At 29.0% G+C, this 12,824-nt stretch overlaps 1 protein-coding gene across 1 annotated transcript; it reads right to left on the bottom strand.

Annotated features, from left to right (window-relative positions):
• Nucleotides 1-691: 691 nt before the first annotated feature.
• Nucleotides 692-9,311, bottom strand: LOC132734885 (uncharacterized). Its single transcript, XM_060721750.1, has 6 exons — nt 8,959-9,311; nt 6,630-6,717; nt 5,401-5,516; nt 4,490-4,534; nt 4,036-4,251; nt 692-3,754 (listed from the first exon to the last, which is right to left on the bottom strand). The coding sequence occupies exons 1-6, from the start codon at nt 8,969-8,971 to the stop codon at nt 2,871-2,873; spliced, it is 1,362 nt and encodes a 453-aa protein (XP_060577733.1). The 5' UTR covers nt 8,972-9,311; the 3' UTR covers nt 692-2,870.
• Between the last annotated feature and the right edge of the window lie 3,513 nt (nt 9,312-12,824).

Consider the following 12,824-nt stretch of genomic DNA (forward strand, 5'->3'; position numbering starts at 1 on the left):
ATACAGTATTAATTTGAACATTATTTATTTATATAACAATACATACATGTAAGTTGTTTTTTTTTCTGGAATATCAATTTTTCAACTTTGATTTCGCTTTTTATTCATTACAAATAAAGAAGTGCAGCTCTCCATTGACATATTCCGTATAAAACATTGTCCATGTGTTACTTCTGGTTTCTGAGATTGACAACAATTTCAAAATCATAATAAGTAGCATACATAATTCTTTATTTATAACATGATTCATTCTTTTTATTGCGCTACTCTTTTTTTAATGCACAACTCCTTTTTTTAATTGCATCATTTGCATCATCAATTTAATTTATTTATTGTTTATTTATTTTATTTTTCATTTTGTTTTGTTTAAGAAATATACACAACACATTGTAAAGCTACATGTTTATTAAGCACTTTTTTGGATACACTTTTTACACAGAGAAAAAAGACTAACACAAATGATATTTAATTATATACAAAAAAATATGTCATTGGGATCTTTCCAATTTATTGTTCCAGTTTTTTATTTCTTTAAAAGTTGTTTAAAAACTATGGTATTTTATGTGAATTTTTAAACAATGTCATACAATGAAATTGATTTAGAATACTATGATAAAATTACAATCAATGTATGTTACTAATTTGCGTTAAGACTTTTTAAAAAAAAGTTAAGTGTTTGAATTATTTATTAAAAAAAATATAATAATAAGTAAAAGCAAGCTATCGTAAAGATAAACAAAAAAAATGACCAAAAAAGCATAATCAACAATATTTCATTTAAAGCATTTCATATGTTGATTAAGCAAAAAAGTTACAATAAGCTAAGGTGGACAATATCTCAAAATGACAACTTCAAAAATCAAACAATCAATAAATCTGATGATGATCCTGGCGCCCAGGCTAAGGCGTATCTAGCGTAGTACAAAATTATCATGATCATTATATTGATCTTTCAATTCCAAAATACATCCAAGAAATGCTACAAAATTGTATTTACAAAATGAAATTTCTCTTTTAAACACAGATAATTAAATCGTACACAAGACTGGCATTATTTACAATAAGTAAGGAAATACAATGTAATTGTTTGAAGTTAGTAACTTACTTGTTAAGACATACAAACATACTGCAACAATACTCTGTTGCACATGCATGCCTTGTACAAGTATGTAACAATAAAAATGGAAGATGATGATATATGCATATACAGTAAGGTTTATTTCACAAAAGGGATAGCCGCACTATTTTATTCATTTTTTTAAAAAGAGGTTATGTAAGCAGTACATACTAGTATCATTTAGCCGAAAAGCACAACAAATAAGCAGTGTCTTTTATCTAAAACTTTTCTGTTGAAAACAAAGTTAATTTTCCGAAAATATAGATTCAAGATTTTATTCCAAATACATGTGGGTATTATACCCATGAGTACACAGCATACATACAAACATACATACATACAGAAACATAATATCAAGGTCATTAAACATATATAACATATATTTAACATTTACTGTATATTTGAGACATAAGTTTGGTTTAATATGAACAGAATAATCATATTACAGCAAGGTTTAAATGAAGCACAAGTTTTGCATAATGATATCAATTAAGTAACATTACATTTACCTTCCTAGCTACTATAATTTACGAATATTCAACATTTGTTCTTAATTCAAACATTTTAAAGATAAACATTGATAATTTTCTTATAGTATTTTCATTTTGAGATGTTAACAATTCAATAAATTTTGGTATATTTGGTTTTTTCCAATAATATTTATCTATGAGCTGTTTTCTCAAAACATTGTAAGGTATATATAAGGTATTCATTCGGACCAATTTTTGTACTATCCGTAAAGCAAATTAGTGTGCTATTGTTGTGGAATGAATCAACACTCGCCACTTAAAATTCGTGACAATTCAAACTCGCCGCTCAAAATTTGTGATAATTGAACCATTTACATTCAATTCATATTTTTTTAAAAATAAACAAAATATACACAATCATTACACAAACCAAACACCAAAGAACACATGGTGAATGTCCCAACAACATAATGACAATTACAACTGTACTTGATTATAGTAAAATGTACCCAAAAAATATTAATGTAAGTGTCTAATAAATGAGAAATCCATCCCGTCACTTACACACTCCCTCAATCGACCCGGCTGTCAGATTCAGTCAAACAGGGATGACATATAATGGTACAAACTTTCAACATCAATAATCTTATCTCAGAAAATGTCTGTTCCCATTCTTTCTATGACAGCAAAATCTGTCATTCGTCGAATCTAATTGTCGGAACATTACCATTTAGAAACCAAAGAAAATAAAGACAAAACAGATCCCTAAAGAATCTCTCAAAACGGCAAAATTGAAAAGGTTGCAGGCTTAGTCTGGTTGTGCCTGTTCATGTTAAGCCATATCATGGAGTTATACTATAGGGAACAAATAATTAACATCTTAACACCAACCGTGAGTCCCTTAATGTGCTCGATTGATCCTCTCCTCTTTGAACAACACTCGTCAACCGGGGCGGGATGGCTTTCGTCGAGCAGTCTCCTTCGGTGGGACCTTTTGATATTGCTGGTCTGTAATGTTTGGTTTGGCTCATACAACATCGACCACTTGCTAGGTACTTTTACCAAATGATATTTCATAGTCCATACCTTATAAACTGACCACAGAATACTGCTTGTTGCTCTTTAAACTCATTTGAAAAACAACAATTTACATATTGTTAGAATTAACATGACACAAGTTCTTTGGCTTAGTTTAAATATGTACGTGTCATTTATTAAAGTTTCAAAGTGTTATTAATTTTTTATATGGAGTAAACTTCATTTTATACTTTGATTGTTGTAACTCAATCGACAACTTTTAGCTCATTCATTTTCATGTCAGATGCTGGGAAAGTGCGTTTATCAAACCCAACTTTGGCTGAAGAATCATCCAGTCCCGATTCTTTTATTGCCGACTCAATACCTTCCTTGTTTGTTATTTCAGTTTGCATTCCTTTTCCTTTAATATCTGAGTTTTGGAATGTGGCACCACCAATTCCTATATTTTTGGATACATCATCTTGTTCAGTCTCCTTCGTTGGTGTTATACTATCCCTTTTTGCTGCGATAACTTGTGGCCCTTTACCGACTGATACCTTCTCAGTGGTACGACCTGGCAATGGTTTTGTTCCCTTTCCTTTCTTTCCACGAGCGTTTTCCTCAGCCATTCCAATATCGTTGTGAATGTTACTCCCAGTCCCTCTTTCTGCAGCAGTACTGTCAACAGATTCTTCTGTACCCCTTTTCTCGTCAATGCCTTCAGCATCATTTTTTCTAGGAATATTATCATATGGACCGTTTGCATTTCCATTGTCGTCAGATTGCCTGTTTCCATCGTGTAGGCTTGATGCGTTCATTTGTTTACCGTCTTTCTGTTCATCTAAAGGTGGGGCAGAAGGAGCAGCAGGTACTGTGGGGACAACAGGAGTCTTATTTGATTCATTCTGCTCACGTGACTCGTCATTGAGTGCACTCATTTTCAATGTTTCAACTTCATTATTTATGCATTGGTCTTCAGCTGCTAACAGAGGTTTGACAATTTCTCTGCTTTCGAATGAACTATCAGTGTTTGATCTTGACATTCCTTGTCCCTTTCCTTTTTTACAGTGTCTGTATACTAGTATGATTCCAATGATGATGCACAATACAAAAATAGCAATGCTGAGTGCTATAATTGCACGTTTGAAACCTATAAACACAGTAAAGATTAATCACTTTCTAAATCTTGTTAATGATTAGAAGATAATCTTTGAAGACAATCTAAGAATTTACATTATTCGAATATTATATATCCAAATGATACATATCTATTGTTTTTATCAATATTTGAAATACTTATGGAAATTGTGTCCATTGAAGACCAATCTATTTTAATTTTCAGCAGAAAACAACATTTGAAAATATTTGCCGAAACTTAGAAGGTGATAAAAAAGATTGCAGAACAATGAAAATAACGTAGCTTTCTCTTACCAATCCAAGATAGATCAGAACAGTAAGGAAGTGCCGTTTGATTCCAAGAGTCATTGCCTAAGCACACAATTGTATCAGTTCCTTCTAATCTGTAATCAACGTCGCATCTATATACAATAGCAGAACCTGAAGTAATTCGGCTACCATTGTAAGGTGGGAGCATTGCATTGCCGTGTGCTATGTTCAACAACATTGGTAGAACTATACAAGAATCTTCTGTAAAAATATAATACAAATATTACGCTTATTGATAAGTACATTAAACCACTTCCAAGGCATTCTTGACATACATTCATTAAATTAACCATTTATAGGAGAGAACGGTTGCTGTCTCTGTTTACATGTGATCGTTATAAAATGACAGCTTCAAAGATTTTAACTCAATACCAATACATGGTACCAATATTATTGTATGAAAACATATTTGTATAGAGAAGGAGTATAAATCATTTACCATTTTCTTTCATGTTTTTTGTGATCGCTCTTTCAACAGCCAAATCTGTAGAAAAAATAAGTTTATCGATATTAATGAATGAATGTTAAATGTTTAACTAAGTCTCAATGACTAGAAACACAGTATATTTATTGCCGAAACAATAATCTTTACATGGAAAAAGTGTCACTTTTTATATGGTTGATTTAACATATCTTCTCAACATCTTTCATACAAACTATATTTTCTTTCTTCCATATAATTTGTAATAAGTTAACAACAATTTTGAGATTTGCTTACAATTGAAAAACATTATTGTTTTGTCAACAAGACTTAATTCTAGTATCAGACAAACCACAGATTATATTAATTTATATAACTGGATCATTTGTTTAATATTCTTACACTAAAGTTCTTCCTTCACTTATAGATTAAAATAAGATGTTTTGATCTTACGTAAAGAAATAGAATAAACTGATAAAAATGGCATATTTGACCTTTATTTATCTAAAAGGTAATCTGATAAACTTAGGTGTTCAATGTTTTCAAATACTAATACCAATATGATATATTCCTAATGTATTTTGTATTCCGTGATTAAATTGTAAATAACATGTAAACATTTGAAAGAAAATGTATAATATATCATGTTTACATTGATAGTATTCTGATCTATTGATGTTTACCTTGTTTCAGTATCTAAAACTATCAGTTTGTACCTTGGTGGTATTTTAAAAAAAACTATTATAATTTATATCGGCATTATTCTTGTCTTGGCATTATACTTTTCTACTTTTTTATACCTTGGTAGAAGTTCAATCTATTAAAACTTAGAAGTACTTTGTACAGTTCTTAAGCACTTTTCTAATTTATTCTTTTTTCCCTAACAGTATCTTCATTTGTATCTTTGAACTAGTCTAAACTTTTTCTACCTTGGCAGTACTGTGTACAGTTCCTTGGTTGACTTGCTGTGCCGCATTCCTCTTTGATATCCTCACAATTTCTACATAACTTAAAAGTTTCTGAGCAGAATTGAGGCTTATCACCACTGAAATGACATTGTGTTGTGTACGCACGATTATTTGTAGGAAAATTAATCACATGTAAAACAGACATAGATCAACTATATCATCTTCTGAGAATAATATTGACATGATATATTAATTATGCAGCTCAGCAACATTTCGAATGTAACTATTAGTATGTGTATATTAGTTTCAGTTTTAGTTCAGAATTAAACCTTGCTTTTAACAAGATTTCACTCTTTAAGATAACAAGTTATTGCAAAAGTCACGAAAAATGTTATAAACACAATTTATGTATTTACACATGTCATAGCATTTCACTTCAATATGGTATAAATCTATATTTTAATAAATGCCAAATTGCACTAATCAACTGCACAAACATTTAGTCTATTATATGAAAAATTGTGTATTTGGGCATTTGAACTAACTCAAATAAGATAAAAGTAGGAATAGGATAGAAATAGAATAAGCATTTTACATGAAAGTCGTTTTAAATGCAGTTAATGTACATATAATTGCGTTATAGGAACTTCACTGAGTTTTTATGACATGACGGGACTTGAAATATTTGTTCAAGACTCATGTTCAATTTGATGTATTTCTAGACAAATTAGATTTACTTGTGTTCAAAATTTCAGATCATTTGCTTTCTCCAATTTTCCATTGAAAAATAGTCCAAAATTGAAAGCGTTACAACGCTTTTTAATCAAATCGGGTTAAAAGATATCACAAAAATATGAGTTTTAATATCTTTCTAAGGTATATTTATTATCTTTATCATCTTTCGCAAACCTTTCTGTTTCAAGTGCCAAACACAAACAATGTAAGGACTTTAAATTTTATGTTTTTAGGCTAGTGGACCTCAGCTGAGTTCCTTTAATTAAATATAAAATGGTCTTTGATGATTTTTAAAGGATATTTCATAAAAAAAAAGGATAAATTTACATCAAAATGGAATTTTGTACAAATTAGGATTGAAACATTTAATGTCCAATTCATAATTAAAGGTTAAACTTCAAGGGGGACAAAAACGCATCTTACTCAAAAGACAGAATGACATGATATATAAGTATGCGTATTTACTCTTATTTCAATGCATATAAAGATTACCGCTAATAGCTTTATATACTCACACATTACACAAGTCTCCATGGCACATGTATTCTGCTCTCTTTACTTGCCCATTTACACCAACAACCACTAAACCCATTAACACTGTCGCTAAAAAAAAAGGTTATCAGTCTTGGATTAGCTACTATGTGCTAAAGTTTTGCCATAAAAATATGGAAAGCCTTGACTGTCTTATGATTGTAAAAATGAACGTTGTTGTGTCACTCTTTCTTAATAAATGTAAATGTATATGCAATTGTATAACAAAAAACAATAAAATTATCTATCTATCTATCTATCTATCTTTATACAATTTGCACTCATGAATATATTATGCGGATGCATCCTTATATGGAGTCAACTGAACAATATATGATGTCAATGTGTCTTTATATGATGTCGACGAATCATTATGCGATGTGCATTTATGAATATATGATGTGGTAGAATCATTATATACAGCCAACTAATCAATATATTATGTCAATCTTTCATTATACGATGTGCACCTATTATTATACGATGTGCATTTATGAATATATTATGTGGTTGCATCATTATATACAGTCAACTTATCAATATATTATGTCAATCTTTCATTATACGATGTGCATCTATTGTTATACGACCGCTGCTTTATATGAAGTGCAAACATCATTATATCGTGTGCTTTTGTCATTATACTGATGGGGTTAAATTTACCGGGGTATATCTCACTATGCACCGTTCGTGGCGACAGCGGGAAAACTCAAAGTAAATTGTATCATATATTGTTAAGCTGACTCTATATAAAGACAATTCTACATAATAAAGTGTTGTTTTGACTCTATATAAGAATGGTTCCACATAATATATTCGTAATTGCACATCATATAATGAAATACTGACATCATATAAGGACACATACACATCATATAATGTTAAGTTGACTCTATATAAAGATGGTTTCACATAATATATTCTTTAATGCACATCGTATATTAAATGAAAGACTGACATCATATAAGGACGTGTTAACATCATATAATGTTAAGTTGACTCTATATAAAGATGGTTTCACATAATATATTCATTAATGCACATCATATAATGAAAGATTGGCATCATATAAGGACAGACTGGCATAATATATTGTTATTTTGACCGTATATAAAGATGGTTCCACATAATATATTCAAAAATGCACATCGTATAATGATATATTGACATCATATAAAGACACATTGACATCATATATTGTTCAGTTGACTACATATAGAGATAAATCCACATAATATATTGATGAGTGCACGTTGTATAAGGAAAGGTTGACTCAATATATTGCTATTTGGACATAACAATGTTAAGGTTTATAATTATAAGGCAGTCAAGGCTTTCCATATAAAAAGCTGCATTGTTTCATTGGTATTGTCAGCTCGAACCTCAACAGATTAAGAAGTCTATCTAGCACGCAAAGAAAATACAATCAATTGTTTGTCTATCAACTCCTTAATCGCTTTGTCTAAGTTTTCGAATGTTGATAGATTCAAAACTCATTATAATAAGTCAGGATTTTATCTATTATTTTTAAAACCAACTTTTGTTTTATCTGCAGTAAGACAATGAGATGTTATTAAGAATAAGACACATCAAACTATCTACATAAATTGCTAATGTGAAATTATGCAGTACGAGCGTAATAGCTCTTAATATATAGTTAATCCAGTAACTGTGTATGTATAATTATAAAATGCAAAGACTCATTCTTGATTGTGAGTACGAGTACATAATGCATTTCAGAATGTGTTTATATATATATAAATCTGCTTCATACTTGATAAAAAAAGAAGGAGTTAAAATGGCTCTTGAATATATTTGTGTGATTAAAAATCAATAGTAACAGTCAACCGCTTTTATCATGTAAAGTTTACGTCTAAAAGAAATAACATTGCACCGGGAAGTGTGACCTTGACAAACCAGGAGAAGAAAAAGCCCAAATCTTTAATTCTAAGTCAATGAGGAGCTCTTTGCTGGTATTTTACATAGCATTAAGCGGACAGGCCTTGCATTAAACTTACGCTGTATCCGTAGTATTTAAAATGAGGTGTTTATGCTATTTTTCAATTATGGAAGATCAAAGATGAGACAAAGCTGTCATTTATACCAAAAAAGCTAAGTGAAGAGCTAAACATGAGAATATGGTCATGTTTACAAATTACGCAGTAGGCCTAATATCTGCTACTGCAGTAGGCAGTCACAGTGTCAAAGCAACAAACGACACGAATTGTAAGAAAAATTAAATATTTTTTCTAAGTAGAGCTAGATACATTAAAATGAAAAACAAAATCTATTTAATAAAAGATAATTTCTTACCTTTCATCAACATTTTTAAGACCGTAAATTTCACTCAAGTTCAAGATACTAGTAGATCTACTTTTACGTGTATCTATAAATAGCATTTAATAAAATCCCAAAAACATGTACGTTGTTTACTACTAAACTTATTATGAAATATCCGTTTATCTAGCTATGATTCAGATTTTATAATAATTATGAAATCTTTTATATCGTCATTCGAGTTGTAAAAATTTATCAAATTACTTATTTTTTAGTTTTCTATTTATTTATTTAAAAAAAAAAATTATTATTTTTTTACTAGATCTATGTTGTTTTTTTTTTAATTTCTGGTGAAGTATGAAACAATTAGCAAATTAGTGAACATGCTAGGGCAATACAATGATCAAATTAAATGCATAATGTGTGTGTGTGTGTGTGATTAATTATAAAAAGTACAATTTGTCGTCTGCTCCTTCCTTCGTGTAAACAAGTTATTTTGAAATGCGTTTATGTAATTTATGTATACATGTTTTAAACCAATATTTCCATACACCCACTATTGTTTTGTTTATTTGTTATGCATAGACTTTGAAGTACATTATAAACAGTGATATACTCATCCTAGTTTTTCAAGTATGTCTAAGTTTATCAAAAACGTGTTTCACTTGTTACACATATAATGTGTGTGAAAATACATAGCATATACAACAAAAAAGTGGAAAATCTGTCCGGCAGTAGAATAACAACTCATGCCAGTAATAACATCATAATATTAAGTATATATCAACCCAACAATATCCTAATATTGTTAAACTGTAGCTTTGAAGTTATCTTGTGACCTTAATATGTAGAAAGATATTTAAAAATATTTCAAAATAGGTATTATATTATTTAAGATATATGTGTGATATATTGACAAGATGTTATATTAAATTATTTGTCAGATCGATTTCTTAGAAGAGATAAATTATTTTATATGACCGATATTTAGGTTGCTGCATCAGTTCTCTGTTGTTTTTGTTTTTTGTTGTTGTTTTTTTTGTTGTTGTTGTTGTTTTTTGTTGTTTGTTTTTTTTTTGGGGGGGGGGGGGGGGTTGTTTTTTTTTTTTTTTTTTTTTTTTGGATAAAGGCACTAGTAATTGGTTTCTGGTTGCTTCTACATTTACTTTTTGTAAAGTATTTCAGTATGTTTTGATATAGTACCTTCAAATTTTGATTTCAAATTGGCACATTTTTGGTTTAGTTTAACTAACATCAGCAAAATACTACATTTTTTTATATTTTGCTACTTTTATGACAAATAATTTCACTTAAAGTATTACTTTTATCAGGTGATAATAATCTATATTACCTTGAATGTAAAAACACTTCAAACAGGACTAAATCTGTTCACATATTTTAATATATGTTCATGTATTCAAATCAATTCAAAACTTTATTGTCAGAGTCACAGTTTACAATATATAAAAACATGTGAACATATATACAACCATCTGTATATTACAGTATAATATGATATAAACATGTAAGAGTAACTTTCTATACTGCAGTATACCAAAATAAAAAAGGTCCCTAAGTATTAATTCTAACGGAAGAAGAATGATCAATTTCAAAGATAACACAGTATTTATCAATTAACTGTGTTTTATCTATGAATAGAATGTTTTTTCCTGTTTTACATACACATTGACTTAACTGCGTACTTTAAAATTAAAATGGGAAAATTCAGGAACATTTTGGTTATATTTGTTCATGAAAAACAAAATAAAAAACAAATACAAAAATACAAATACAAAAAAAACAATTTTAAACAAAACTTGCCACAGTAAAACTTTGAATTTACCTTCGTTTACATAAATACAACAGTAACTGAATACTTCATAGATAATGTGACAACAGCAGTTATAGATAATGTATAAAGACATGTCAAACCATATTAAAACGCATTCCCTTAATGTACTCGTTCTTACTTTACTTGTAATTGAATATCTATACATGTAACAAATATACATGTAAAGACAAATATCGTATTTGTAAACTCCGTTCAACACAATCCGTAGAATCTGAGCCATTTTTTATCATTCTTTAATTAATATTTTGAATTACCACAAAAATATTTTGCCTACAATGTTTGAGTACATTATGTCATCTAATCGAACATTCGGAATTGAAAAAAAAATGTTTATGAATGTAACTTATAAATTGAAAAAAAAGTTTCATGTTTAGTAAATGTATGTAAATTAAAATATAGCTTTATATATGTGTGTGATATTTATGTAAAATGTGTGTCTGAACGCATTTTAAATACCGATTTGTCAGTGTATTTCTGAAAAAGGAGTACAGGACACCATATGTTATTTTAAATATAATGTCAAATAATCATCAAAATATCGTTATAAATAAATGTCTGTTTCCAACTTTTATAACAAAACCAATACAAGCTATTGTTGGACATATTTTACTTGATGATTCTTAGATAAACAAACACACAAACGTGTGTGTGTAAGCATTCACTTATTTTTAGTACATGTGTGGCTAAAACTAACATTTTGCTACTATAAGTGGCTGTTTATAATGCTGCTATAAAACATACAATAATTTGTCTCTATATGTTGGAATTCTAGATTAAGTAAAGATATAAATAGTTAATAGTCTACATTTTTACAATATTTCTTAAAGATATTTACTGTCTATAGTTAATGAAATTATTGTTTGATATTTTGATAAGCAATACAAAAATTTAAAATATCTCTATGACAGACCCTGATATGTTTGTACAGTTCATCCTTTGTGATATTTTTCACATACAAGTGACAAAAGAATACGTTTTAAATACATTCTTTAAAGCTTCATTATGTCCCAGAAATGCTTTTAATTTTATTTCCCTAAACTTTTTTAATTTTTTGTGTCCTGTAACAGTTTCCAAAATGATACTAATTGGCCAATTACCTGAACCATATTTTGTGTCTACTGCTGTCTGGCAATTAGTACAGATATAGTGATTTAGAAGTGTGTATGGAGTGTCAACATTCCAATTTTTTTTACATTTTCCTACTTTATAACAAATAATTTCACATTCAGCGCTACTTTCTTTATGGTATAAACATCTAACATACATGTATATAAACCCATTATTTAAACGTTATAAAACTAATGATTTCCCTTTGTAAAGAATGTTTAAAACTGTATTTGTTTCTAAGGCATAATGTGCTTTTATTGATAATCATACGATCTATGATAATAAATCACATATGCAGATTATAAATATAAAAACAAATTACTATCTTCGCAGAACGTCATTGTCTCTGTGGTGATTTAATTCAATTTAAATCAATTTAATCAAGGACAATATAGTTTCTTAAGTACACAATCAAAGTAGTATTACATAAAAAACAGTTGTATTGTTTTGAAAACAAACCTTTTGTTTTGCTCTTGAAAATGGACAGTATTCATTCAATAGAGGATTTACTCAATATACACTTTAAAAGGCGAATGAAGTCTACTGAATAGCATGTCTGGGGGCGATGTTTTATCAGAACGTAATAAATGCCCATTAAAATTGTATATATACATGTATTTGTATTTATATTAAGAATTAAAGTCTCAATATCCATGTTATTTCATATTACAAGAAATTTATAATTATTCCCCCCTTAATTCGCCTCTTAAACTAGTACACTACTACTTTGGTTTCCCTGAGTACTTAAGTTCACTGCGTACCAGATGATGCAATATTTCGTGTTTATATCTTGTATTGCGTTAAAATACCGGAGTGACAAAACGGCCATTAACGAAACGAAACGAAGCGTTACTGTAATCAGATAAATGATTTTATTTTGAAGAATAAGTTCATCCGTTACGGTATTAAAAATAACTCGTATGAAAACAAAATGTAATATCAA

This window comes from Ruditapes philippinarum, unplaced genomic scaffold, assembly GCF_026571515.1.
Source record: "Ruditapes philippinarum isolate M1 unplaced genomic scaffold, ASM2657151v2 ctg4021_1_1_1_1, whole genome shotgun sequence".
Taxonomy (NCBI): domain Eukaryota; kingdom Metazoa; phylum Mollusca; class Bivalvia; order Venerida; family Veneridae; genus Ruditapes; species Ruditapes philippinarum.